The 27,241-nt window shown below is 36.9% G+C and overlaps 2 protein-coding genes across 3 annotated transcripts in view; one reads left to right on the plus strand and one right to left on the minus strand.

Moving 5' to 3' along the window:
• Positions 1 to 10,892, plus strand: part of LOC139749553 (uncharacterized) — a 46,833-nt gene extending 35,941 nt beyond the window's left edge. The window contains exon 10 of one of the 2 annotated variants that reach the window (XM_071663560.1): positions 3,182 to 10,892. In XM_071663560.1, the coding sequence (XP_071519661.1) occupies positions 3,182 to 3,246 (65 nt within the window). In that variant the 3' untranslated portion in view covers positions 3,247 to 10,892. The remainder of the gene's footprint in view (positions 1 to 3,181) is intronic. The other variant, XM_071663561.1, reaches the window with a different exon arrangement.
• Positions 10,893 to 11,723: 831 nt separating this feature from the next.
• Positions 11,724 to 27,241, minus strand: part of LOC139749554 (uncharacterized) — a 41,332-nt gene continuing 25,814 nt past the window's right edge. Inside the window, exons 7-14 of the mRNA XM_071663562.1 lie at positions 25,583 to 25,726; positions 24,605 to 24,713; positions 24,326 to 24,437; positions 20,521 to 20,671; positions 19,006 to 19,155; positions 18,203 to 18,372; positions 16,757 to 16,914; positions 11,724 to 12,320 (exon numbers count right to left, since the gene is read on the minus strand). Coding sequence (XP_071519663.1) covers positions 12,141 to 12,320; positions 16,757 to 16,914; positions 18,203 to 18,372; positions 19,006 to 19,155; positions 20,521 to 20,671; positions 24,326 to 24,437; positions 24,605 to 24,713; positions 25,583 to 25,726 — 1,174 coding nt within the window. The 3' untranslated portion in view covers positions 11,724 to 12,140. The remainder of the gene's footprint in view (positions 12,321 to 16,756; positions 16,915 to 18,202; positions 18,373 to 19,005; positions 19,156 to 20,520; positions 20,672 to 24,325; positions 24,438 to 24,604; positions 24,714 to 25,582; positions 25,727 to 27,241) is intronic.

Here is a 27,241-nt window from a genome sequence, read left to right on the forward strand (position 1 = left end):
ACTGTTAACCACAAATTCCCTGTCATATGGTGTACTGGATATTGGTATTCCACATGTACATACACTATGAAACACATTCATTGTGAAAAACAGATGGAAAACTTTCAAGCTAAAATGTGTAATGTCCTCAGACTCCCATGTGAGTGGAAAGTGCCACCGTGAGTCTTTATGTTTCTTTTAGTATGAAAAGAAGGAAAAAAAAAAAGCATTAACTTGAATTTGAAGTTAGACATTTTGAGGAATTTGATGTTAATCATTATTGTTTGGATTGAAGATCATATTTGACATGACATTGAGATTAAGCTGATAGTTGTTCAGTGGAAAGTTAGAAGTGCCCAGCTCTCTGTGGACAAATTATTCAAACTTTTATACTAAGACAAAGAGCCAGGCAGTCCTAGCCTTATGTGTCCATAACTCCATCACACCCTCACTCTCTCAGACAGCATTAAATTTCCCCAATTGAGGCTCCAGTTACAGACAAAAGTCCACATAAAGGCCAGTCTTAATTGAAATATAAAGAGATCAGTGAAAAGGGAAAAGAAGAAACAAGGGAAAGTATTTATGTATTTTGGAGGAAGTGAAAAACATGTCTTTTAAAATACACCAGCTCATAGTTATTGGTAAAGACAAGTTGTGAGAGAGTTCCAAAGCATTGAGGTGTAGGGAAAGAAACGGTTATCAAAACAGCTTACCCATGAGTAATCATGTGATGCAGCAACTTGCTGAGTATTGCTAGGTCTAGCTTGTGGTTGGGGTACACAGGCAGCCAGCTGTCAGGAGCAAAAACCAAAGTGATACGTATAAAAGACGAAAGTGAACCAACATTGTGGGGTAGGACAATTGGGTTAACTTTTGCATTTAGCCTGGGAGAATTGATATGTTGGACTCCTTTTGACTCAATTCTGTCAAGGAAGGATGCAGAGCTAGAACCACCCCAGATGAGAGAGCAGAACTCCACACAAGGATGGATCAATCCTTTTTATGAATGGAGCAGCAGTTTGGAAGAAAAGAAATTTCAAGATTAAACAGGACTCCCAGTTTCATAGAGGCAGATTAAGCTACTTCTGTAATGTGGGGTTTCCAAGATAGAGTGGATATTAGAGTAATACCAAGTTTATTTATTGAGTTAAGAGGTGGAATTACAGAGGAAAGTTGTAAGGAATTTTTGATTGAAAAATGGGTAGGAAATGGGTCTTGGAGGCATTAAACTTAACCAGATTTCATGTAACCCATTGAGGTATCCTGTCCAACTCTTGAGTTTATTGAGGAAATTGTTTTGTGATGAGATGCGGATCAACTGAGAGATGGAGCTGATTTGGAGGATGCAGAGGAATGCAGTGTTGGGTTATCAGCATATGATTGCATTTGGTTATTTGTAGAAGAGGTGAAATTGTTGATAAAACGGAGAAAAGCGTAGGAGACAGGACAGAACCTTCAGGGATACCACTGTTGATGGAGAAAGGGGGAAAGCCTGATCTGTCAATAGCCACAGAGATAGATTAACCAGAGAAGCAGAATATAAGAGAGCAAGGTGAGGGTGGGAAGGTAAAAGAGGAGGAGCCTAGAAATGAGACCTTAATGCCACGCCCTTTGAAAAGCTTAGAATATATCAAGGAAACTACATCAAATTCTCTAAGATCTTTCAGAGACAGTGACCAACATTAGTAAGATTGGAGAAAATATCAACAATGGATCTGGCCTTACAGAAACCACACTGGTGATCAGAAAGAAGGCTGTGAAATTCAATGTGTTTGAGGATATGGGAGTTATGGATGAATTCAAAGACTTTGGAAATGGTAGATGTCAAAGCAACAGGACAATAGTTAGAGAATTTAGAATGCTCACCCTTCTTAGGATTGGGATGCACTAACGCATGTTCCAAGAGGATGGGAAAGTTCTGGTATTTAAGAGACAAATGGAGCAGATGAGCCAGCATAGATGCAAGTTCATAGGCACTCTCACTCTACAGGGATGGATGCCATCAGGACCATAATCCTAGTTGTGTTTTCAGAGAGAAGTGCTTTTTGGATGGTTGAAGAGAGATTACAGGGAGGAGCATCAGGGGGCGAAAGGAATATTAAAAGTCATCCAAGGTAGAATTAAAGGGTGAAATGAGAATCAAAGAGAGTTGCTTTGTGTATGGGAGAGAGCTATGGTAGCATCGGAATGGAAAAGTGAAGAAAAGGTAGAACGACCAGATAAACCTATCAGTGTTCTTATATCATAATATTTTATTTTCCCAGAAATACTGTTTTACTTAGAGAGTGTTGATTGCAGTGTGGACAAAAAGAACAAGTTCTTTACATTTTCTGTCCAAAATGAAACACAAATGAAAGTAAAGGATCTGAAAAAAAAAAACATGACTTATTTTGTATGGCTGTTGTGGTATATAACTTTGAAGTGAACTCATGGATCCCCCAGAGGAGTCGTGGGGGGAGAAATTTTTATGAGTGTGCATCACTCAGATTTCCCATTTTCCATCATAAAATGAAAAAAAAAATGTGAAAAAGAATAGGATATATACAGAAAATTTTGAGTTAACAGAAATGGCTGTGGTATGATGCTGAAGTGAATGCAAAAATTTCAGGAAGGTGGTGGAAAAATAGTGCAGGAGGGTGTCACCAAGTTGCCATTCATGCTTTGTGTGTTGGACTTATATCCATGCCTTTTTTTAATGATTTCTTCTCTCCACATATCCTCCTCACATTTCCATCCTTCATTTTATCTATCCTCCTAATTATAACTATTGTACACAAGTTATCAATTGCTGCTGCACATATTTTTGACCTTTATAGAATATATTTTATCAGAGTCGGGATGGTACTCCTTCATGCATACTTCTTCCGTGTATGTGCTTATTATTTGTTTTCTATCTGCTAGAGCATTCAGTGCATCTCAAAAGTTCTCTCTCTTGCATGACTCTACTCTCAGCTTAGGCTTTCTAATAAGCATCCTTACTTAATTTTATTCCTGTGTCTAAAACCTATCCACAACTTCCAGTTCTCCATTATGCAGGAGCTAATTATATATTTATTAATTTTATAGAGGAAGGCTATTTCTAAGTTTTATAGATAGAATGCTGATTTAGTGTAGCTTTGTTTTGTTAGTTTTAATTTTTAATATGATTCAGTTGTTTTAAGTGCAGGTTTGCATTATATTCTAATTAACACATCATTTTCAGGTAATAATCCAAGTTCTAATGCTCCAAGAAGACCAAGAGCCCGTGTGCGAGGGCGTAATCGCTAGCAAGGTAAGCCAGCACCAATGAAAACATTGATCGTCAATGTTACTGATATTTGATTCGTATGGAATAATCAAATTCTTAATAGCATACCAGTGTAAAATATTAAATCCCAAAATTTGTTTGGTACCATTTAGCTGTCTGTCACCAATGTGTGATGTCCTCAGTATACTTGTTTATTTTGATCTTATGTGGTTTATCACATTTGTTGCCATTCAGCAAGTTCTTCCATTATATCAGTGCCACAAAATTACTGGAACATTAAACCACAACTGCTTATATGTGTTACATTGGATTATGGGCTCTTGATGAAGCTACATTCACACATACCTACACAAACATGTCTTTGTATCCTTTCACCTTGCTGTCGTTCTTCTTTTGCATTTTCATTTTATCCCAGAATATAAGAATGTTTTAATTTTCTCAAAATATCCAAACTATCCTGTTTGTTTTACTATTTTGAAAGAGGATTGAACAAAGCTGCATTATGCATATTTTTTTTAGTTGTCTTGTGTATTTTAAATGTCATATAATTATGCCCCTGTCCAGTAATGGATATGACTGGTCTGCTATTTTATCCCTGTTCTGTATTATTTATCTTTGCTTGGACAGAAGTTGCACATACAGATAGCATAGGCAACTTTTTTGGTGTCATATATAACCCAAGGTATAGCTTTCCACTTGCAGTTTTTTTTTTTTTTTTCACTATTTAAGTGTATTGGAAATTAACTTATTCCTATAACTTTATGTATTCATTTTGTTTTACCAGAACTGTACACCATTTCTTCATTATATTTATAATGAATTTAAATGTTTAGTGTTGCACTATATCCAGAGTGGAATTTTTTTAGATGAGGAGTCTGTCGTATGATTAAGTGAAGGAAGTTTCAGGAAAATATTTCATCAAACATAATGCACAAAGGAACTAAACAACAAAGGAACATGGCTAAGAGCTATCAGTATAGTAAACACCAGACTGTTGATGATTTTATGTGAATCTTTGTTTACTTTCTTCTGGTGATTTCATTCCCTGTTATGTCATTAATCCTTACTCTGTGAGAGTCCTTTATAATGATAATCTAAGAATCAGAAAAAATGACGCTTCTAAAATAATGCAAACATGTTGATAATTTACCAAACAAGTAACATTGTTTGGTAACTTTATTAGACCATAGTTACAGAGATGGCTAGAAAAGGTGTAGAGTGAAGGTCATGTGTAGTGGAGAGAAAAAAATAGTACCAATTGAAATATGTTGAACGTATGTCTACCAAAAGTGGAAATAATCAAGTTGCATCAAGGAAATAGTAAAAATGTACACTGATAAGAAATATTATGCATTGTCAAGTGGAACTTTCTTACAGTTAATAAGGGCTTTTGCTTCATTCTATATTTGTTTTTCTTGACTGTATGTACATTTTCTGTGGATCTTGTTTAGAAACACTTAGACACTTCATGGGACCATATAGGGGACTTATAGATTATTGATCAAATTTTGAAAAGTACCTGGGTGAATAGTCACCCATTCTAAAAGATTACTCATTTATTTGTAAAGTGTGTATTATATACATAATTCTGTTCATATGAAGTCATAAAAAAAGAAAAATTGGCTAAAGATACAAAGCTTCCTCCATTAATACACACTTGTATGGCAACACCATATGTATGGTTATTCTAATGGTGGTTATTTAAAGCCAGTACATTACAGACCTTAACTTTAATCTTGTATGGTCCAGTTGTATTATTGACAAACTGATTTCAGGACCCCTTCTCATTTAGGATATTCCTTGGCTTTTCAAATGTCCATTTCATAGCCTGTGCTTTTGGGTAGCTTTAGCATGCTTTTTCTTGAGTTTCAAGCCTCTTTGGTTGGTATACTTCAGAAAAAAATTATACCAGAAGGTAACAGTTATTTTCAGGCAAGTGGCTAGCAATGTGTGCATACCCTCCCCTTTCCATAGTCTTAAAGAGATACTAAGGAGCTTTCTGGAGAAAAGCTTACCACACTGAAATGTAAGATACCAAATGTTATTTCTTGTCTTTATCTGATAGATAAACATATGAATTACTTGTAGCATATGACAGGTCAAAATGGTGAGAAAGGTGACAGCTAACTTGGGTTGGTTCATGTGCAGGGTGACGAGCAGAGGTATGGCCATGGAATACTTGGATAGGGTTGAAAACCACCTTAAAATTACTGGAAGCTGCTTTTCAACAATTGCCATATGAATTTTTCTCTTGAAAGTTTGTATGCATTTAGATTTTTTCTTTTACATCATTGAAATATCAACTTGTATGGTTCCCATAAACATGTAAACTTTTATACCTTTGCCAGTATGGAAAGGGAAATATAGTGTTTGGATTCTGCATGCTTATGTACATAAAAATAGGTAAATGTGCTTCTCTGCTAAAACCCATGTTCAGTTTTCTCTTAAAAGGCATTATTTACAGCAGTCTTGAAACTGTAAGGATGCCTCTTAGTAGTAATATCACCTGAAAATAATTCATATAACTTTGTTGCTTTCTCTCCCCTGGTCAGGTGTTTACAGTTAAGTTTGTTGGTAGGAGAAATATTTCGTGAATCTTTCTTTTGATCGAATTTGACAAACTGCAAGCTCTGTTTAACTTGAGTCCTTTTACAAGAGGGATGACTGTTTATCACATATTTTTGCTTTATTGTGAATGCATAATCAAAGCACAGGTTTTAGAAGTGTATCTAATTCATGATTATTCCTATGATGGATATTGTTCTCCTAATTCTATAACCCCTTGACCTCTTTTATGAGGCATCTGCAGCTTCAAGGCTTTGCTGCAGTCAGTAACGGAAATGTTGGACTCCTTTAGGATGAAAAGATCTGACAATATTGCATTCTCTTTTATCCATTTACGATGATACAACCTTTTCAAAGATGACTTTTTTTCACAGTGTAACCCCATGGTAACACGCATTTAATGTAAGGGTGCATAAAGAATTTTGTCATTTACTATTCGTTCTTTCACTGTCATATGTTAATACCTATTAGTATTGTAAACATTAGCTGACAGATCATACATGTTTACCAAACATGAAATGTCATCAGTTATTTCTTTTAATGAACAGGGATGAGCAAGAGATCAAGGGTTACATCAGTAATATACAAACTTGAAAGTAGTTGAAAAGCAGAGAAAGATAGATAAAGGGTGGAGAGAGAAATGGTGAAAGTGAAATGGGTAATAGCAATCTGAGAGTGTTAGTTTAAAAAAATGTTCTGTGTAAATGTAATCATAGAAGGGTAGTGTAGAAAACTCCTCATGACAGTGCTTCCATGGGTGACTGATGCTAATTAATATAATACCTACATGGCACTAATGGTTATCCTCTCCCTGTAAAACTGATGAAACCCAGACCCACTTCATGCTGCCCTTCATTACTTGTATAAACAATATGGAATTCATGGTATTGTATGTAAAACTGTGTACATTAGAGATAAAACATTCTGTTGAAAATTGTATTTTTGTAAAGATAAACTCTTAAAATTGTAATGAACTTGAATAATCATATATAACTGTCTTCTGTTGAAGATCAAATATTTCTAAGCTTATGGAGGGCCAGTGCACTTATTCTCCATACTATATAGCTCTGCAAAAGTCTGTTTTACTACTTGCATACAGTATTACAGAATCTTAATGCTTGTTATGATACATGTGCCTTCACTCATTAGTTAGTATAAACTGTGAATCCAAAAGTAAAGCAGACATAAGCCATGCTAATTTCTTTAATGCTGGGAAGTCTTAGATGTTATAATCACCTTGAGGCAAATTATTTGAGACTCTCAGGTTATAAAGAGGATAGTAAACATAGATGAATGTAAGGGCAGAAAATTATTTGGCCTTGTAAAGCACAGAAGTAATAATTCCTGCTTACAACTTATGACTCTTGCTGTGGAAGCTTTCACATATTTAGTAGGTACTGGAATACTGTCACTAATAACTGTAAGCTATGTGAAAACTGGACCCATTTCCTTGGTCATATTAAAAATATATAATGGTAATGTTAATTATTCAGTGGCTGTGCAGAATGATATCAGTGTTTGTCCAGTTAGCATGTAGCCAATAAAGTGTAACAAAGAGCTAGTTAGATCATTATAGCTGGGTATATATGAACCTTGACTGTTTAGTTCCACAAGGTTCTTTGCACTCAAATATAGTGAGTAGAGGAATGTCAAATGTATATCTTGCTCTTTCTTTCTATTCGTGGCACTTGGGTCTTCGTATCATGCAGTGAGTATTTTAAGTGAGTGTATTTATTGAAGATGGATTTGTATAATACACATTATATATTTTATGATAAACAAGCACATTTTCTTAGCATGTGATAAATTTTTGTCTTGTTTAGCAGAGGGATAGCATATTACAGTGATAATAGAAAGGTCCCAGGCTCAATTGTGAATGTAAGGCAAATTTTATAAAAGGTTCAGTTACTTATTCATTACAGAGCTCATCACCATCTTATGAATTCCTTGGCTTTCCAGTTGTTTCTCTCTTCAGTTTACATACAATCTCCAACTTTCATAAGTTTCGACCCAACCTTGCCAGTGCCACCTTGCAGACCATGGTATGAAAGTCTTCTCATGTGTAGATGACCTCACAGTCACATGACAACACCATGACCAGCTGTCTCAGGCAGATGTTGTAACATAACGAGATTCATAGGCATGGAAATATTCAGCTTTTTAGGTCAGGACACTTACCTAAAGAAGCACAGATAGCTGATAGTGTAGGTCTAGAGGGGAGCAACAAAGATAGTACCTGAATTAAGAGAACTGAGTTATAGGGAAAAGGTAGATGCCTTAAATTTGCTCACCTTAACTGAACTCTAACCATTCTGGGCATTACATATGACAAAGTGTTTAGTCCCCACACTTCATACACAAACACAATGCCGTAAACAAACTAATTGCCTATAGGACATCTTCTAGTGTTAGTTTTGGACAAGGAAAAGAATTTTACTATCCTCAACTTTACAAGACACCTTGTATGAGTTTTGGACATAGAAAAAAATTTTACTATCTTCAACTTTGCTCAAAGTGCCTCCTCATCTGCCAGTCAGACAAAAGTAGAACAAAGATATGAGTCACATCAGTTAGGGCTCTCAGAACAGACTTGCTGCTTTGCAACCACAAAAATACTAAGAATGCAGTCTCCTTTCACTATGCCCTCTGCACTCTGTTCTTTGCGATAGTACTAGACCTGTCGAACCCATACCAACCCATAATGAACCACCAACTCCGAAACTTCAGCAAGCATTAATCATCTGCCCTCCAAAGTCACCAATCAAACACCCTTTTGAAACTGCTTCCCAAGCATGTATGAGTTATACTTCCTCATCTGCACTTTGGTCACCACCCAGCATAACAAACACCTTTTTATCATATCACAAGTTCCTTCATACCCAAAATGTATTTTCCACACTGAAAACACAGAATTCTTACTTCAAACATAACTAAATTTCGTGGCCAGCTTATCCGAGTACTGCAAGAACCCTTTAGTATGGACTCCTGGGGCAAGAAGATACATTAAGCTATGTGTGTATTTGTTTTTGTAGGGTTTTTATTTAATATGCTGAGGATTGGCAGAATACCCGTACAGTGTCATTGTATAAAAGTGAATGTTAGAATTACAAGGTGTGTTGAGTGTACCTGATAAGTCATATAGGAGAATGGTGACATGCATAGAACATCAGATTGGGGAGTTACAGTGTGGTTTCAGGATTGGTAGAGGCACACAGTCATTGTCCAGCTTTCATGTATGATGTACTGAAATTAGTATCCACTACATCTTGAAGCAGTAGTTGCAAAGACAGTAAATACCTTCAGATTGAAGCTAAACAGATACTTCATCAATTTTTATCGGTTAGAAAAAAAATCCCATTAAAAAAAATAATCCTGCTACTTGAGCAGATATTGTCAAAGTTAGGGAATTTTTATCCAATCCACACTTGAAAACTTCCATGGTAATATTTTGATCATATATGCTACATTGTTCTTGTTTTGCAACTTCCCCTCCCACATTCTTGTTCCTTGAAGCTTGGACTGTACAAGCAGCTGATCTTAATTAAGGCCATCTCATTAAAGAATGCGTGGGAAGAGAGAACATGGATATGCTTGAGGGAATAGTAGTCCCGACAATGTCATATAGTTGTGAGGCATGGGCTGTAGATTGGGTTGTGTGGATGTGTTGGACAATATGTGGTATGAGGTGGTTTGATTAAGTTATGAAAGGGTAAAAAAAAAAAAGTGGTTTAGAGAGCAGAAGATGGTGTTTTGAATTGGTTCGGACACATGGAGAGTACGATTGTCACACTGTCTGCTCACAAACAACAGATATTAGTTCTAGGAACTGATGCAGGTTTTAAGTTATAATCACCTTTCTGGCCAATATGGTTTTCATTTGCAATAGAAGATGCATCTATATATACAGTAAATTGGTTTGAATGAAGGTTTTGAGAACTCAAGTGACAAAATGTTCTTAGTTTTGCAGTTTGCTTGATGGTATATTGATTCATCTACCTTCACTTTAAGGTGGATTCAGTGTCTGTTTTGATACAATATGTGGATGATCTAATTGAATGTAAAAATTCATGCCCTCATACTGTGACAGTTTCTTTATCTGGTTTTTGTACACTCACTGCATGACATGGACAAGGTTTCTTTATATTACACTCTAATAAGTGGGCTTTGTTTTGAGAAATCTTTATAGACCTGTGCACAAGTGTTTCTCAAAGTGAACTGTTAAGTATGCCACTTGATAAGTCCCTAAAATTTATGTTAAGGACTTATGGGATGGCAAAGTTGCACCTTTTTTATAGATATTTTCATAGGGGTGAAATTGTTCCAAATATTAGCATATAGATGAAAGGTGTAATCAGTCCCAAAGCAAAGACCCAATATGTTTGAGTCTCCATTGATGTTTTATGATCTTGAAGGGGGGCAACAAAGCACTGGGCATAGAATATAAAAGCTATTAATCAAACTTTCCAGTATGTTCATGCTGTATGAAGGTTTTTAAATATGTATAGTGAATGTTCTTTGGTGCTGTATGAACAGTAATCTCATTTACTCTAAAGTGTACATATGTTTGAGGACTATATAGCAGTGGCTGATTTATGTTTTGAGTTTTCTGTACATTAAATACATTTTTGATATACAAGAAGTGCAGTAGTGCATTTATGTGGCTTAGGTTTATCCATAATCGTGTTCCGTTCAATGCTTAGTTTTAACAGAGTAGGTTAATACCTGTTCTCAAGCTATAAGATGTTATCTATGTAATATTAAATTTTTCACATTCAAGAAGCACTGTATACCTCAAAATAATAAGTGCATCCTTTTACAAGGCTGCCTTTGATACTTTGAATTTTGAATTTGTAGTTTCTTTTTATAAGGTATATAAGAGAAACTACATTATTTAGTGTGTTATGTACTAAGCCATATCTCCATACTGTAATATGCTTTTCCAAGTCCCAGTGAGAAGTCCCTCTTCAAGTTTTTATCTGTGATAGTCAGGGTCGTTGTTAAGTCATATTTTTTTAATCAAGGTTTTCAGCAGATAAATGGGTGGTTTGTTAGGATGACTATGGAGAGTCAATCATGAATATTAATAAAAGATGTGTATAAAGTAGTTTTATTTTTCCCCTCATGACAATTTGTACTATTTCCATTGCAAGATAACTAACGCACAACTACGGATAAATCAGTTTTGTGACCATATATCCCTTCACATCATATATGGTGTGAGGTGGTTTGATCGAGTAAGTAATGAAATTGTAAGAGAGATGTGTGGTAATAAGAGTGTGGTTGAGAGAGCAGAAGAAGAGGGTGTATTGAAATGGTTTGGTCACATGGAGAGAATGAGTGAGGAAAGATTGACAAAGAGGATATATGTGTCAGAGTGGAGGGAACGAGAAGTGGGAGACCAAATTGGAGGTGGAAAGATGGAGTGAAAAAGATTTTGAGTGATCGGGGCCTGGATATGCAGGAGGGTAAAAGGCGTGCAAGGAATAGAGTGAATTGGAATGATGTGGTATAACGGGGTCTGCATGCTGTCAATGGATTGAACCAGGGCATGTGAAGCTTTACTGAAATGGCCTTGATTAGGGTTTCTGTTGCCAGTATCATCTCAGCTTAAAAAATAAAGAGTAAGAAGTAGGGAGAAGGGGAGACCAAGGAGATAAAAGGAGGGATTGAAGGCGGCTTTGAGTTTCAGAGCCTGAACATTACGGAGGGTGAGAGGCTTGCATGACTCGTAACGAACTGGATCAACAGGGTTTACTGCATTGCAATGCTTGGCAATAACTTCTTAAGTCCCATTACTGCATGAGAATGGAAGGAAAAAAAATCCCAACAACAAAGCAAAGGGAGCAATATTACACATATAACATGAACAAATACATGAATGCCTAATTGATCTATTTTTTCCTTTTCTAAGAAATAAACTAATCAGTATATAGCGATTTTTTTTTTTTTAATTTTGGGCTTTGTGCACCTGTCACACACTAAGTACAGGAAAACGAGTAAGGTTCATAATCAAAATATTCTTACAATTACATTTCTTAAATTATCTACAAAAATCTGCATTTAGATTACATCTTTTTCCTTAGAGTGATCTTCCATTATAGCATTCGTTATCAATTTTGTAATCTGCTTTGGCAAAAATTCACTTCCATTCCTTTTTTAGTATCCTTCAGTAGCCCTTCACTTTTACATTTTTCTCCCATCTAACCTTGCCTCCTTTTTATTTCTATTTTCATTTGGCAGATTACCTTCCAGCCTTAGCAGAGACTTGATATAAATATATGGTATTACTATAAAAAAAATTCTAATATAACCGGATACCTGTTTCTACTGATAGTGTTTGTAATAAATTCTACTCAGTCCCATCTTCTTCCTCAGTACTATCCATTTCATTCATCTCACTTTCTTCAAAGGCCATCTGGTTATCCTCTTCTTCCTCTTCACTAGTGTGGCTGTCATTGGGAGATTCTGCAGTTAGGTAACTTGGCATGGCACTCCGGGGTGGAGAACGGTACAATGTTTCTGTTTCTATCTGTGAAAGACACCACATTTAAAGTTGCAATGCTGTATACTGAGCATAAGTATTTTCTCATCAAATATTCAAACAGGAACTATTGATTACATGTTTATATAAAATTATAAGAAATATAATTCTCCATGATACATCTTTTCTACAACAAACTTGCCAATTCCAAAATTCAGGGAGCATTCTGAAAATCTCCCCAAACATGATACATATCCTGATATTCAAAATGCGGAAGACTAAACTGCAAAACTAGAAATGATTCAAAGAATTCTGTATGATCTGGCTATCACAACCCTGGAGCTACAGCCATCCTCTTTCATTACAAGATATAAGAATCTATGTGAAAAGAATGTAGCTTGTCTCAGTAAATGAGCTGCACAGCATACATATAGAGAAAAGTAAATAAACATAAAACGAGAAAAAATAAAATATAAGCCTTGAGGCAAATTGTAAGAAACATCATGTTTCCTTTCACATTATGGGGAAACCCTTTCTTTTGTGGCCAGTATAATGTAATATCCATTTATTTAACTATACATTTTCATTAACTTTTTTTTCCATGGGATGGGTGGATTAAATGCACATCTCTGGTGGAAATAACTTTTGCAATATTAGGTCCCCAAAAAAGGTGAACATAGGGTGAAGTCATGTTCCCTTAGACATACTGATGAGTAACAAGACATCCTTGAAAATTGGACATTCCTGGTAAATGTTGGTTTCCAGAGTTTGGGACTACAATTCTACAAATTTTATTCCCACAAAAGATGCATGCTTGTCTGCAATGATTAATCTGATCAATCTCATAAATGGGAATGAAGTTGATCATAAGAGACAGACTGACATATTAAAGTACAATGGCAACTGCGAAATGTTCTTGCAAATACTAAAATAATTCACGTGCGATTTCTAATGAGACATGAAAATTACGACCTCTGAAAAAAGTGTTAAAAAGCATTAAAAAGCAGATGTTAATTAAGAAGTCATGCTCCCAATTCACACAAACTTAAAAGAAAACTGGTAAAAGACTTCCAGTCTAAATTTTGTAAGACTGAACAGCATTTGTATTTCAATTTTATTTTTTGCATTACAGATGCCATTATTTACTATGGGGTTCTTCAGTTTTTAAGTGCTATATATGTGATATAAGTAAATTTATAGTGAATAAAAAAAAAAAAATTCTTTTTTGCCTACCTATTCACTCCTACAATGTGAGGTAGCACCAGGAACAGATGAAGAATGGCCTCATTGCTCACATCCACTTTCTAGGTTATGCATTATGCAACAAAACCAGTGCCTCCTACTCATAACCAAGCCAACAAACCTTTCTTTGGTTTCACCTGACTACTTCATACATCCTAGTTCAGCCCACATACAGCATATCACCACCTACATACCAAACTGCTCCAAATGATCTTATACAGGCTTCACGCCCTCCTGCATGTTCAGGCCCCAGTCCCTTAAAACATCTCTCACTCCATCCCTCTATCTCATCCTCAGTCTCCCCTTCTTTTTCTCTCTACTTCAGACATGTATACCCTCTTAGTCAGCCTCTCTTCACTCATCCTCAACACATATTCAAAACATTTAAAGAGACCATCTTCAGCTCCCCCAACCTTACTTTTCTTAATACCAAACATATCTCTCTCGTACACTATCATCTCTCACTCAATCAACCTCCACCTCACACCACACACTGTGAAGCATTTCATTTCCAACACATCCACCCCCTTCCATACATTCTTTATCTAAAGCCCAAACTTTGTGTCCATATAACACCTTTTGTAATGTTATATAGTTAAATTTACCCATCTTTGCACACATACTGTGGCCTCTCTTTCCACATGCTCCTCCTTGCAGGACATAAGCCCCCTCACCCACCCTATTATTTACTTCAGCTCCCATGCTTGCATCTGCTGCCACGTACACTTCGGGTATATAAAACACTCCATTTCCTCCTGGTTCTTTCCATTCAAACTCGCACTACACCTGTCTCTCTCTCCTGCTAAACTTAATTTTTTTTTTTTTTTTTTTTTCAAACTATTCGCCATTTCCCGCATTAGCGAGGTAGCGTTAAGAACAGAGGACTGGGCCTTTTTCGGAATATCCTCACCTGGCCCCCTCTGTTCCTTCTTTTGGAAAACTAAAAAAAAAAAAAAAAAAAACGAGAGGGGAGGATTTCCAGCCCCCCACTCCCTCCCCTTTTAGTCGCCTTCTACGACATGCAGGGAATACGTGGGAAGTATTCTTAATCCCCTATCCCCCGGGATAAACTTAATAACTTTACTTAATAACATTAACTCAACTTTTTACACACATTCTCCTAGACTCAGAAACCAGCTTTTACAATTTCTCACGAGTCTGCCGCCAGCACTGTGTCATCAGCAAATCCTAGGCCACCTTACCCTTCACTACAAGACCCTTGCACTTACCTCCCTCACCATTCTATCCATAAGCAATCTGAATAATCATGGTGACATTGCACACTCTTGCTGTAGCTATGCCCAACTTCACCTGGAACCACTTATCATCCTCTCAACCTACTTGCACACATATATATTGCTCTCGATAAAATTTTCTCATTGCTTTCCCCCCACAAATATTCACAATCTCTTCTACAACATACTTCCATATCCCTATAATATGCTTTCTCTGGATCACAAATTTCACATGCAAATCCTTCTTTTCCTCAGTATTTCTCAGATATCCTTCAAACTTAACATATGAAGCCCCATTTTCCCTCCTCAGTCTATCAAGCTCTTAATTACCACTCTTCCATATAACTTGCCAGTTTCACTCAATAGAGTTATACCTTGCAATTTGAATATTCATCTTTGTCAACCATGCCTTTATATAATGGTATTCCAACAATTCTCAGACAACTCTGAACCATACAGACACTGAAAATCTTGACTAACCAATCTCTAGGCTACACTGTCACCCTTTTCTTAAGAAAATCAGTTGCCATCCTATCCAACGCAGCTGTTTGGCCACACTTCATCTTATACAAGGCATTCATCACCTCTTACCTTTTCACCAAAGCACCTGCTCTTAAAGTTAGATCCTAACAAATGGTCTTTGTGTAACAAACACTTTTTGCATGGGACTCTCACATTCTGGGAGAGTTATCCAGCAAGGTAAACACAAAGGGGTGAGTGCCATGATCAACTTACGTGCTCTTAATCCTTTGCTTATGTTACAATAAGGGAAAATAACACTGACACAGGTGGGGTTCTATGGTTCAAGTTACTAAAGGGCAACACAAAACTCTGTCGAGTTTTGTGCAATACCTTGCCACAGAACTGCACCAATTCTATCACATGATCCTGAAAAATGTCACCTTCATAATGAGCAAATGCTAATAAAGACACCACTGGATATACATCATGTGCTCAGGGAGGGTAACTCATATATAATAGTTCTATATTTCATCTCTACAATATTTTTCATGACTACCTTACTAGGTGGTGTTTACTCAGTAATCCCTTAATTATTACTGTGACAAATAATGCACCAAAGAGGTCAGCATGAATAAGATGAGTTTTGAACTATACAAAAGTACAAAAACTGTCTGTTTACTTGATAAGCATTCTTACATGCACCAAGAAACTGAGAATTTTATATTCATGCTAAAAACGAAATATCAAATAAATGTACAATACTGACATTTTCTGAAAAGGTCAACTGAAATTTCCTAGTGCATGAAAATGACTACAGGTTCAGACAAGCGGTACTGGTCATGAACTGAGAGCCCTCTGTTATAACATCTTCACTCATTTTTTACAAATGTAGAGGTATCCTAGCACTGCATTCACACATTCAGAATCCAGTGCCTATGATGATTTCTTTTCCAAGCTACAATAATCACGCTGTTCATCAAAATATCAATAAAACATAAATCTTGAATAAGAACTTGGAATGAAATATAAACATTTCTTGAATAACTTAGCAAAAAATATAGCAAATTTTTGTTATATCAGTGAACTATAAAGGCATCAGATATCATCTGTCTTAACCGACCACAAAATAAACTGATACTGCTATCATCTTGTAGTTAGTTGTCATTAGGTAGCCACCAACTAGCAGGTCAATGACTGTACATCTTTAATGGTGGTTGTAGCTGTATTACAGAGGCCAGAATTTTTCCATACTTTCGGGTTATGGAAAAGACCTCTATAGATTCCCAATGATATGATTAATCAGCTGGATACTTAAATAGAGGCATGAAAAGTTAAATCTTCTAGTGACAAGGGAAGCAATTCTGTGTTTATCAGATGACAAGGGAAGCCTTTGAAGGTTTAAGGAACTTATGACTTTGGGAAAAGCCACATGGTCTAGTAGTCTGGTTTCCATATGACACTCCGTCCAGCTACCTAAGGTGAAAGACTATGAACAATGGACAAGATAGGTATAAAGTGTTATAAGAAAATAATGATGAACTATACCTGTCTGAACTGTAAAAGGTCCATTATAATGGGAGGAAGAGGCGATTCCATGCACTGCAATTCATCAAGAGATGAAGATAACCTAGTCCATCCTCTAGCCTCCCTAATGGCACATCGAACTGCTAGTACACACAACTGTTGTAGACTCTTTGGGGAACCTGAGAAAAAACAAATTTAATTTTCATACCATGCAGATGTTTAAGGTTAGCCTTTAAGGATGGGGCAATCCTGTCCTTTTCTAGGCTCTGGGGTGGTTCCCAGGTTCGGCAAAATTAATTCCCTATTTAGGTGCAATTAACTATTTACATTAGTAGCATACTTGCATTTGCAAACAAGTACAAATTCAGATGCCTGAATGAGATGCAAGAACATGAAATGATGTCCATCAAGTGATAAAGAAGCCATTTAGATGAGCTAGTTTCGATATGCAAAGTGTGTGACATACAAAGTTAATAGGGTATCAAAATTTTGAATTAGAATGTCGGTGAGGTACATGAAATCATGCTTGTTATACAGTATAAATGACTTTGTGAGGGAGGCTATGAAACTCTGGTCAAGGATGATTAGTTTGAGAAGATGGATAATTCTAAATATAAAAATAGGTTTTGAAAAACAAGAATCTTTTCTTCTCCATGGCAGAATCCCATGAGTGAAATGAGCTCACATGGATTGATAAAAGGTTAAAACCCTTAAACCCCTAACACTTGCTTGGGAATACACAAGAATACACAAGTATGCTGTTTGAGGCTGGTTCTGATAAATGTTTTAAGGGTGTTTAGTTTTTTATGACTTTTGTGCTGATGTTTGTTGTTTAGATAGTATGTGCTATTTGTGTCATCTGTGATACCTAATATGGCTACATTCTTGTTTATTGGAAGTGGTTGATGATTCAGGCCAAGGTGAGTGGAAGTTGGAGTCACGTTTGTCAACGTTTACGAGATTGACAGTGGATTTCTATGAGGATGCAGACATTCTGTTTTGTGAAAATATGTATATCTAACCTATGTACATACAGGTTGTACCTATCTAATCTGGCAACTTTAGGACCTAGCCATTGCCAGACCACAGAAAATAGAATCTGACCCTTAAGTCATCCACAGTTGACGATCCAATCTCAAAGTATTCACACGAAGTCTTTACAGAATTTCCTTTATGGAATTCTTTCAAGCATTGATAATGATTTAAGCTTATGCTTGTTAGCACTAGCACCATCTTCTGCACCTCTTGGTCTCTTGGATGACATCCTGAAAGGCTAAAATACAGCAGAATACAAGATATTAACAGGCCTGGTAATAAACTTGGAAGCACCTTAATACTGCTAACAACATTGCCCTGGTGGTAGATCCAAAAATCAATAACTAATGGGGGCAGATTCAAAACGTGCCAGATCACAAAGCGCTGGATACGACGTACAACCTGTACATACAATGCACAATGTAAACTTACCAATAACAGCATCAACATTATTCCATGCTATAGTAAGGTTTTCATCTTCCACCATCCTCCCTTGGTCATACAGTAGCCTTGTATCAAGTGGGAGTTGAGGCACGAACAGATTCAGAGTGTGAAGCCAAGATATCACACGCCAGGGGAACATAGTATATAGTGTATAAAATCTGAAACAGAAAAAATGCATTGATTTAAGGCAAAATTCAATAATGTGAACCCTGTTGTTCTGCACATTAAAATTTTTTAAGCACACAATCTTTTACTCTTTTCCATGAACAAAAAATTTATAACACACTAATCTGCTGGAAATTTTAAGAAATTCACTGTGTCTTATGACTAAGGAACAAAAACTATGAATTAAGTCAATTAAGCCAATAATATCCAGTTTGACCAGCAATTCCAGCTGCTCTCTCTCTCTCTCTCTCTCTCTCTCTCTCTCTCTCTCTCTCTCTCTCTCTCTCTCTCTCTCTCTCTCTCTCTCTCTCATATGATTGAAATTTTGCTTCCAGTGCATCCCTAATGATCACTAGGGATAGGAGAGAAAGAATATCACTCACATATCTCCTTCATGATTTAAAAGGCAACTATGAGGAGCAAGAGCAAGACCTGAAATGTCTCCTCTCTTGTATTACTGCTTTCCACAAAAGAAGGAACATAAGAGGGAACTAAATATGACTCTTCCTAAAAGGCTCAGTCATTTGTTTCTTATGTTAACTTGCTTAGGAGTTGCAAGGAAAGGTATATAAAAGGTAAAAACTAGATCTACTTAGAACCTACTAAAAGAATACCAAACTACTTACGCAGATGACCTGTACCACTCACTAAGCTTCTTTAGTGTATGAGATGTGAAGATCTGATGAGCTGGAACACCCTCACGCAAAAGTAGAAAGAATGCCACAACATTGAAAAGAGATGAAACATATAGTGCTACTGGCAGAAGATCTTTGTCTCTGGAAAGAAAGAATGAAATAATTATATGAATAAACACACATCTTTTTTCTTTTACGCAACTGAAACTTTTCCTGAGCAAGGAAGAAACTAGAAAGGATGATGAATGACCTCATTTGCTTGTATCCACTGTCCTGCTGTCATGTGTAATCCACCATAACCAAAACCTAAACTCCACAACCAAGCAGTTTACATCAACTCATATACTGCAGTGATCCAATTCATTCTACCCTGCACATGCCTTTCATTCTCCTGAATGTTCAGGCCCTGACATTCCACAACCCTTCCACTCCAACTCCTTCTTGGTCTCCCTGTCTTCCTTCCTCCCTCCACTTCTGATGTGTATATCCTCCTAGTTAGTCTTTCTTTGCTCATCCTTTCGATATGTGTTGAATCATTTCAGCACATCCTGGTCAGCTCTCTCAATCATACTCCACTTGCTACCATACCTCTTTACATACTTCATGCATGGCTGAATCATCAATAGATGATGAAGAGAGTACAGTTTTGTCAAAGAACTTCTTGCAGCTACTGAACATATTGCAGTCTTGGATGGGGTCCTAAGAACATTGAGTTTACATGTTAAAAGCATGGAAGAAGTGAAGTGATATATATACCTTGGAATGAATATGGCAGTGGATAGAATTATCCTCATTTGCTTGTTTACCATTTCCTTTCATAAAACTGAATATGCCATGACCCCCCCCTCCATATACCCTCAACTGCTACATTACGCACCTTTGCATTGAGATCACGGATCATTAATACCAGGTTTTTTGCATCATAATTGTTAGCACACTCAATCAGCTTCTCGCAAAACACTTGCCTCTCATGAATTCTTTTCACAGCCAGGTGCATAAGTACTAATTTATATATCACCCATCTATCACAAACCATTTTCATTTCTAAATACAGCAGTCTAGAGCTCACTTCCTCAAACTATGTCACTTTTGAAATAGTAATTGTGTACAGTATGTACAATATATAATTATGATGAACTCTAGGTGCGTGGGAAAAATTCAATGAGAATGCACACAACAAAGCTCTGAGGCTGTGCACTTGATTAACTTTATAAACATGAACAGATGAATAAGAATTCTAAGTTGGAATGGGCATATGGTAAAGACAAGATGCTGAAGAGCATATTAGAATGATATAATGAAAAGAAAGGGAAGTGGCAGACAAATGGCAAGGTGAGGATGTTTATAGGACAGATATGTATTGGCATATATGAGCCAAAGGAGTTGTGCAAAAACAGAGGAATATGAAAAAGATTCTCTATGAACCAGCTTGCTTGATAATAGGGGATGGTGTACTGCAAGAGTAAAGGTACACTCAAGTGTGTTAACAAGATAAATGTAAGGTACCTTATTTTGTACATAATGTCTGCACCATGATCAAGAAGATAGCGGACAATCTCATGACCAAGGCCACCCTCACTGTAGGATGCACGTTGATGTTTAACAGCTGCTACCAGGGGTGGGAGGCAATTCTGGTTTACTGCATTGACACAACTGCCTATAAAAGAAGAATCTTTTAGTTTCTTCAAGCATCTTCTGAAATCTACAAAGAAATCTATGAGTTTATCTGTGTCTAACACAATCACCAAACTATTCATCTTCTGAAATCTTTGTAGCAACCTACGAGCTTATCTGTATCTAACACAATGCCCAAAACCATTCACCTAAAGAGGAAAATGTTTTACACAGTCTTCAATGGATATATTGGTCACTGTATGTCTCTTAGTGTCCATATCAGGGTTCTGTCAGAAACACACTCTTTCATGTTCCTTTCACATACTCTCTATTCCAGCTCATGCTCACTGATGTCATTCAGACACACTTAATACAGTACAACATTCTCCCTAAATCCTTGTTTCATTTATGTTCAAAGCACCTCTGCACACCTGTTACAGATTCAAATGACCATTTCTTGACCTCTGTATAGAAAAGTTGGAGGTAAATTGATGATTTCAAATCATACAAGACTTCAATAATAGAAATCTTTTACTTCTTAAGAAACTGTCACCTTAAAAAAGTAATCCCCTTTAGAAGTATCTGTACTGACAGCAGACCTTAGAATATCAGAGCAGCAGTGAGCATACAACTTCAGTCAAGTATCTTTTCAAACTGCTTAACTTTCATCTATATCTGGTTCCTTCTCTCATACTAACAAAATTTATCCTTGTTAAGTTTCATTACACACATTTTTCACCAAACTGGATAAAATTTCACCTTTTCCCCATTACATTTTCCTAAGATAGCATCCTCAACTGCTTAATGTTCTTCATGACCTTTTTTTTTTTTTTATATGCTTTGTCGCTGTCTCCCGCGTTTGCGAGGTAGCGCAAGGAAACAGACGAAAGAAATGGCCCAACCCACCCCCATACACATGTATATACATACGTCCACACACGCAAAATGTACATACCTACACAGCTTTCCATGGTTTACCCCAGACACTTCACATGCCCCGATTCAATCCACTGACAGCACGTCAACCCCGGTATACCACATCGCTCCAATTCACTCTATTCCTTGCCCTCCTTTCACCCTCCTGCATGTTCAGGCCCCGATCACACAAAATCTTTTTCACTCCATCTTTCCACCTCCAATTTGGTCTCCCTCTTCTCCTCGTTCCCTCCACCTCCGACACATATATCCTCTTGGTCAATCTTTCCTCACTCATTCTCTCCATGTGCCCAAACCATTTCAAAACATCCTCTTCTGCTCTCTCAACCACGCTCTTTTTATTTCCACACATCTCTCTTACCCTTACGTTACTTACTCGATCAAACCACCTCACACCACACATTGTCCTCAAACATCTCATTTCCAGCACATCCATCCTCCTGCGCACAACTCTATCCATAGCCCACGCCTCGCAACCATACAACATTGTTGGAACCACTATTCCTTCAAACATACCCATCTTTGCTTTCCGAGATAATGTTCTCGACTTCCACACATTCTTCAAGGCTCCCAGAATTTTCGCCCCCTCCCCCACCCTATGATCCACTTCCGCTTCCATGGTTCCATCCGCTGCCAGATCCACTCCCAGATATCTAAAACACTTCACTTCCTCCAGCTTTTCTCCATTCAAACTCACCTCCCAATTGACTTGACCCTCAACCCTACTGTACCTAATAACCTTGCTCTTATTCACATTTACTCTTAACTTTCTTCTTTCACACACTTTACCAAACTCAGTCACCAGCTTCTGCAGTTTCTCACATGAATCAGCCACCAGCGCTGTATCATCAGCGAACAACAACTGACTCACTTCCCAAGCTCTCTCATCCCCAACAGACTTCATACTTGCCCCTCTTTCCAAAACTCTTGCATTCACCTCCCTAACAACCCCATCCATAAACAAATTAAACAACCATGGAGACATCACACACCCCTGCCGCAAACCTACATTCACTGAGAACCAATCACTTTCCTCTCTTCCTACACGTACACATGCCTTACATCCTTGATAAAAACTTTTCACTGCTTCTAACAACTTGCCTCCCACACCATATATTCTTAATACCTTCCACAGAGCATCTCTATCAACTTGTGAGAGGAAGTACCAGGAGAGACTGAGTACAGAATGGAAAAAGGTGAGAACAATGGAAGTAAGGGGAGTGGGGGAGGAATGGGATGTATTTAGGGAATCAGTGATGGATTGCGCAAAAGATGCTTGTGGCATGAGAAGAGTGGGAGGTGGGTTGATTAGAAAGGGTAGTGAGTGGTGGGATGAAGAAGTAAGAGTATTAGTGAAAGAGAAGAGAGAGGCATTTGGGCGATTTTTGCAGGGAAAAAATGCATTTGAGAGGGAGACGTATAAAAGAAAGAGACAGGAGGTCAAGAGAAAGGTGCAAGAGGTGAAAAAAAGGGCAAATGAGAGTTGGGGTGAGAGAGTATCATTAAATTTTAGGGAGAATAAAAAGATGTTCTGGAAGGAGGTAAATAAAGTGCGTAAGACAAGGGAGCAAATGGGAACTTCAGTGAAGGGTGCAAATGGGGAGGTGATAACAAGTAGTGGTGATGTGAGAAGGAGATGGAGTGAGTATTTTGAAGGTTTGTTGAATGTGTTTGATGATAGAGTGGCAGATATAGGGTGTTTTGGTCGAGGTGGTGTGCAAAGTGAGAGGGTTAGGGAAAATGATTTGGTAAACAGAGAAGAGGTAGTAAAAGCTTTGCGGAAGATGAAAGCTGGCAAGGCAGCAGGTTTGGATGGTATTGCAGTGGAATTTATTAAAAAAGGGGGTGACTGTATTGTTGACTGGTTGGTAAGGTTATTTAATGTATGTATGACTCACGGTGAGGTGCCTGAGGATTGGCGGAATGCATGCATAGTGCCAATGTACAAAGGCAAAGGGGATAAGAGTGAGTGCTCAAATTACAGAGGTATAAGTTTGTTGAGTATTCCTGGTAAATTATATGGGAGGGTATTGATTGAGAGGGTGAAGGCATGTACAGAGCATCAGATTGGGGAAGAGCAGTGTGGTTTCAGAAGTGGTAGAGGATGTGTGGATCAGGTGTTTGCTTTGAAGATTGTATGTGAGAAATACTTAGAAAAGCAAATGGATTTGTATGTAGCATTTATGGATCTTCATGACCTATATCATGTAATACTTTACAGCTTCTGAAAATACCAATGGACTTCTTAAAACATTCAATTATTTCACCCCCAGTTCTTTTAAAGAGAAGGTTAAGAAAGGAAATGTTAGGATGAAGATATAAGGGGAAGAAGCCTGTCTAGGTTAGTTATGAAATTATTCCTTGACAACTTAATGTACAAGGTGAATAATTATAAAATGTAAGTACTGTGAACAATTAAGAAACACTTGATAATTTGGTAAACTTTTGTCGTCAACTTTTTTGTAGCCTCTTTTTCTGTTAAATATTAAATTATGTTGAAATTAAGCATGAAAGGGGTATAGAGTTTAGTTGAGCAGCATCATCCATCTCATATAAAAGGAGCTGAAAATATAAACAGAAAGATAAGAGGCATGTCAAAAAAAAATGAAGCACAAGAATTGACACGTATATTTCAAAAAGCATGCACAAAACATTGTCTGAAATAAAATGATAATAGGATGTAACTTAAAATACAACACATGAATTTGTTGTAAGCAAAGCTCTGGGGAAAATTACAGAACACAGTGAAATGAGAACTAACCTTTGGTGATCATAAACTTTGCTATGTCTAATCTCTGTCTTGTAAGAGGCTTGGAAAGCAGGAAACTGAGCGGAGTGTCAACTGTTATCCCGAGGGAAAGCACCAGAGGTACCTAGAATTTATGTATTATCATTAGTTACATTGGAAAATATCACAGGAAACACTGATTATAAAAACTATAAATACAAAAACTTTGAAGTGATGACCACCAATGCAGATGTTAGCTTAGAAAGTATTTGGCAAAATCACAATCTCCTCCAAATGTCATTAGTTGCTAACCTGACAAAAGAGATCAACATCAGCTTCATCAAGTACAGCATTACTAGTCCCCTGTAAGAACTTGTCTGGTGGCACTCCATCTTCTACTAGAGTCTTCAAAGTGTTGAATCTGAGAAAATGAAATCTTATCAAATATGCTTTTGATTTATATCTGAATTATTCTCAACTCTCAATGTGATAATACATCAATATTAGCATTATGGTCTGCTGACAAACTGAGATATTCCACACCTTAAAATAAGAGCTTGGCATGAGAGGAAACCACTTGAGACATGGGGAATCAGAATGGAAGAGTACCAGAGGTAGATAAGTGGTGGGAGAATGCATGGAATGGTGTCTGCGAGGGAGGCATGTAAGGAAAGGGATATCCTCTTCTTTTTGTCTTTCCTTCTTCCTATACCTCTCTATATTTAAAGTAAAAACTTACAAAACTAAAGGGGCTCCTAAATCATCTATCTGATCTTTTTCTAGTACTCATCTCTCTTTTCATCCATAATGGCCTCAATCAGGGCATGTTTTTGCCTGCGCCATATTGATTATCATAAAAAGATCCCAGAATGAAGTTTTACATTACACCAAGGATATTGACTCAACAATATGGTACTATAACTAGATAGTAATCTCATTGTCTTAAATCACATCCTAAATGAGGATTAACCTATTCCATACCAAAGCTAAAGGATAATCATTCATTCAGTGTTGTAGCTAAGAGTCAGAATTACTTTTCCTAGCTACAATCAAGACAGTTGACTTATCTGTCCCATCATAAACTGAAGGAGTTATCCATCCAACCAACACAACAACCATAGGGCAGACTTATCAACACTACACCAAAACCAAAACACAGACTAAGCTACTTTAAATTGTATTTAGTACATACATATATCCCACATCCCACTTAATAAGTTAACTTACCATCAAACACTGTACAGGAAAGAGCTTTCCTATCCCATACTAAACCCACATAAAAAGACTTACCTATCCCATTCCACAGCCAAGTGACAAAGGCTGTATTCAATGACATCATCTGTTTTAGGGATAATAAGTTCTTTAGATGTAAGGCTGAGAATTTCTTCCAAAATGCTTGTCGAGCCCACTTCAGAATCACTCCCACTGTTGTCACTGTATCAAAAATTCATGTAGTCACAAACAAGACAATTATACTTTTTAATTATTACACCTATTCAATGTAAACAAATACACATAAACAATGACTCATTTACAGTCCAACCAAGCTAAAATGTTATGCTGAGGATGAAAAAATTATAAAAATGACATGTAATTTAACAAGGCCACTGGGAAAATTCACAAAAATGGAACAGAAAGATATCAAAAATATATTTTCCAAGACATATGCATGAATGTGATCTGTAGGAAAACCCTTAGTGATCTGTAGAAAAAGATTTTTCATTCCAGCATGCCATAAAAAGTGGAGACTTTTACTCAGTCAATGGCAGAAGGAAAAGGGTGAGTCTGGTAGGAAAGGGAAGAGATGAGATCAAGAAAAAACTCTAAAGATGACAGACAGATTATTTACAAGTTTTTCTATGGCTACCACCTTCCAAGTGACAATTTTTTCCTTTGGAAAAATCAATACAATAAGAAGAGTGCAGTACTGAAAATTATCTATACAAGATGTTAAGAATCAAACACTTAAAAATGATTCATATTGGTGCATGAATTCTGGGCATTCAAAGTTCAATACATGTCATCAATGCAGGAATAAAAAGCTAAAATATACATAGCATTTGTTTGTTTATGATCAAGTCTGTTCATCAGTAGGTCTAAGGCAGACTAGGTAATCCATGGAATGTACAACTTGGCTAGAAAGGAAGGGCTCAGTCAATAAGGGCTTTGTAAATAGGGCCATGGATCAATTTATGTGAAGTTACCTCACTAAGCTTGCAGAAGCAGTTGTAAATCAAATAACAGTTTCTTATATAACTTAGGAATAATATTGATGCATTAACTCAGATGGAAGGCTTTGAAGCAAACACAGTGTGAGAATTCACCCAAACCTCAAACTACATTACAGTTGTGTTCTTGGAGAGGTCTGTGTACATAAAAAATGTGTACAATACCAGATAACACATACAAGATACCTAAATATAATATTCCTTTCTTTATATTCTGTTTAGATAGTACGATTATAGCAATGTATTTGAACTGTACTGTACATTTCTAGAAATTTTACAATATTCACATTTCTGTGGGTTAAATAAAGCCAAGAAATCACCCCCAGAAAAGTATTCTCCCTCATTCTATTGAATCTTAAGGCAAAAAGGAATCTTATACCTTGCAAATTCATTGTGTTTCCTGGGAATGCAACTCCAATATCAATTGGGGACTAAGTACACAGAAGTATCCTCCAGCACAAGGAAAGTGCATGAAAGATTTTGATCTTCGTACCCTTACAACCACCATTTAGGTGCACGGCATCAATCTACAGGTCATGCGCACATACTGACCCAGAAGGAAATGCATAGATCATTGGATGACCCAAAAGTTGATGAGGAATACATGTCATACGTATGAGTTGGTGATGAAAATGAAGGAAAGTAACATGAGAAATGTGAAAAATTTTACTTAAAGTGATTTTAGCAGGATTACATAAGGACAAAGGCCAACACAGAAGGC

This window comes from Panulirus ornatus, chromosome 7, assembly GCF_036320965.1.
Source record: "Panulirus ornatus isolate Po-2019 chromosome 7, ASM3632096v1, whole genome shotgun sequence".
In the NCBI taxonomy this organism is placed as follows: Eukaryota; Metazoa; Arthropoda; class Malacostraca; order Decapoda; family Palinuridae; genus Panulirus; species Panulirus ornatus.